This window comes from Loa loa (genome assembly GCF_000183805.2).
Source record: "Loa loa unplaced genomic scaffold supercont3.428, whole genome shotgun sequence".
Taxonomy (NCBI): domain Eukaryota; kingdom Metazoa; phylum Nematoda; class Chromadorea; order Rhabditida; family Onchocercidae; genus Loa; species Loa loa.
The window spans coordinates 1-2,606 of record NW_018108608.1 but is presented as its reverse complement, the minus strand read 5'-3'; the positions used below and the strand labels follow the sequence as shown (position 1 = coordinate 2,606).

At 27.7% G+C, this 2,606-nt stretch overlaps 1 protein-coding gene across 1 annotated transcript; it reads right to left on the bottom strand.

Annotated features, from left to right (window-relative positions):
* Positions 1-217: 217 nt before the first annotated feature.
* On the bottom strand, positions 218-2,418 carry LOAG_14465 (hypothetical protein; the record flags this gene model as incomplete). Its single annotated transcript, XM_003149961.2, has 6 exons — positions 2,328-2,418; positions 1,892-2,066; positions 1,447-1,583; positions 1,186-1,335; positions 529-661; positions 218-360 (listed from the first exon to the last, which is right to left on the bottom strand). Exons 1-6 carry the CDS (start codon positions 2,355-2,357, stop codon positions 218-220), a joined length of 768 nt encoding a protein of 255 aa, XP_003150009.2. The 5' UTR covers positions 2,358-2,418.
* Positions 2,419-2,606: the final 188 nt, after the last annotated feature.

Sequence of the window (2,606 nt, the reverse complement as noted above, 5' to 3'; positions counted from 1 at the left end):
TTTTCCTGAGAGATATTGCAATTCCCATTTTTTTTTTCCTGAAAGATTGCAATTTCCATTTTCTTTTCCTAGGAGATATTGCAATTTTTCAAAAGTAAAGGATTGCAACAAAATTTGGATCAGGATATATTTAAAATGAATAGGGTTTTTTTCTTTTGAAAGATATGAAAAAAAAAAAAAATGTCGACATATTTTAAATTAGGTGAAATAATTAAATTTAATTTTCTTTCTTTTTTATTTTAACAAAACCTGAAATTGCAAATCCGCTACTGCCAACAGCAAGTATTAATGCGAATACAGCAGTTATGTCACTTTTAGTATATGCGACAACAAGCATGAATAAAGCTTCACCACCAAAACCTATAATATTTGAATGTATTGAAAAAATGAATGAGAATAATTTGTGTGATGAAATGATACAAATGATAAAATGAATGGCGCAAATATGATTGAGATTAATTAGCCTAATTAGTACTTTGTAATAGTAGTGATTAGATGAGAGGTTTTTTTTTTTTCGTCAACACTTACCACCGCAATTGAAAAGTTTTCGTACTGCTGTTGTACTGAGAATTTGATGAGAGCGCAAATAATCGGCTAATTGTCCACCACCAAGTACTGCTAAACCCATTACTGCATGCGGTAAAGCGGCTATTAAACCGCTCTGCAATCACAGCTGATAAATGTAAATACGATAAAATTAGTCTAAATTTTCAAAACAATCCATTCTTTTCATAAGATACACTTGAGTTTGATCGATGATCTTTATTGCTTAAATTGATCGATAATCTTCGTTGCTTGAACTGATCGTTGATCTTTGTTGCTTGGATTGATCGATGATCTTTATTGCTTGAATTGATCAATGATCTTTATTGCTTGAATTGGTCGTTGATCTTTATTGCTTGAATTGATCGATGATCTTTGTTGCATGGATTTGATTGTTGATTTTTATTGCTTGTATTGATCGTCGATCTTTTTGTTTGATCAGGGTATGATCGATAATCTTTATCGCTTGAATTTATCGATGATCTTTATTGCTTGAGTTAATCATTGATCTTTTTTTTGCTCGAACTGATCGTTGATGTTTATTGCTTGGACATATTGATCAATGACTTCTATTTTTAAATATTACATTTAAATAAAAAATATTACAAACATTTGGCCATTTAAATGAATGAAAATGCATACATTATTAATTGCCATATTTAGCACTTCTCGCATATAGGTAAGTTGATTTTGCAGCAAAAGGTAAAATGTCCAACTTCGTGCAAAATTTGCAACAATTATTGCATAGACAGGTTTTGATTGTAATATTGCCTTCCATGGTATTGATGCAAGCTAAATACTTGAAGAAATTTTAACAATTTTTTTTTTTTTTTTTTTAGATTTCATTTTAAACATTTTTATAATATCATTACAAGGGAAACAATACCAAAATAGCCTACTTACTGTTGGATGAGTTGTGGATACTGGTCCAATTGTTTCCAAGATATATTTTTTCTCTTCCATCGAAATTGTTGGATGAAATGTTGGACTTTCAAATGTTAATGTAAACCAAAATACCGCCCATATAACACCAGCAAAACCTACATTATAAATAAAAATCGGAAAAGTATAAGTAAATGTACAGATAGAGGTATAGGTATAGATTATGAATCGAAAGTATAGGTATAGGTTGATATGTATATAGAAAGATAATTTTTTAGGATATGGTTCATTTCAATTTGATTAATTTTTTTTTGTCTTGGAATGGAATATATGTATAGTTGTATAGGTATAAGTGTAGGTATAGGTATAAATCGAAAGTATAGGTAAATGGATTTTAAAATTTATTCAAATTATCTTATTCATTTTAAAATTTAATTAGATAATTTACAATGGAACGAAAACGAACCATACACATAAAATGGTGCAGACCAATGTATATAACTAACAAGCCAAGCAGATGCTGGTAAACCAATTACCGCCCCAGCATAAGAACCTGTAAATGCTGTTGTTGCTAATTTTGAACGCTCTAATGGTGGTGCCCAATAGCGCCATACACCATGCATTGCAGGATATGATATACCCTAAAATTCAATTCTATATAATTTTTCAATTTCCGAAAATCGGTTTTCTTTTTTTTTTCTTTGTAAATTATAAATGTTAGCATTAATTTATTTACATTTTTGTTAGGATTTATAGCAAATTAAAAGTTGTTTAATAAAAAATTAACTAAAATACATTTTTATACTAATTGAAATTTTTGTTTTAAAAGAAAAATTCAATAAAAAAAAAAAAACTTAGAATGACAGGATGAATGTGACAATTGTGGGAAAAAAAACACATACTTGTACAAGTCCTTGTAGTATTTGAATCATTGCAATTAAAGTATCATTATTTGCATGGAATGCAAATGGTAGCAAAATATTGAAAAATGATGCCAAACCTATAGCAAGGCCAAATAATCTGCAAAAAAAATAAAAAATAAAAATAAAAAAAATAAATAAAATTAATAAAAATGAAATTTGTTTTTTTCTTTTAAAATAGTCAATAAATGGAATGAGAATATTTTCAAGATGATTGAAAAAATTAATCTTTTTATCAAATAAATTTAATCGTAAAAAAAA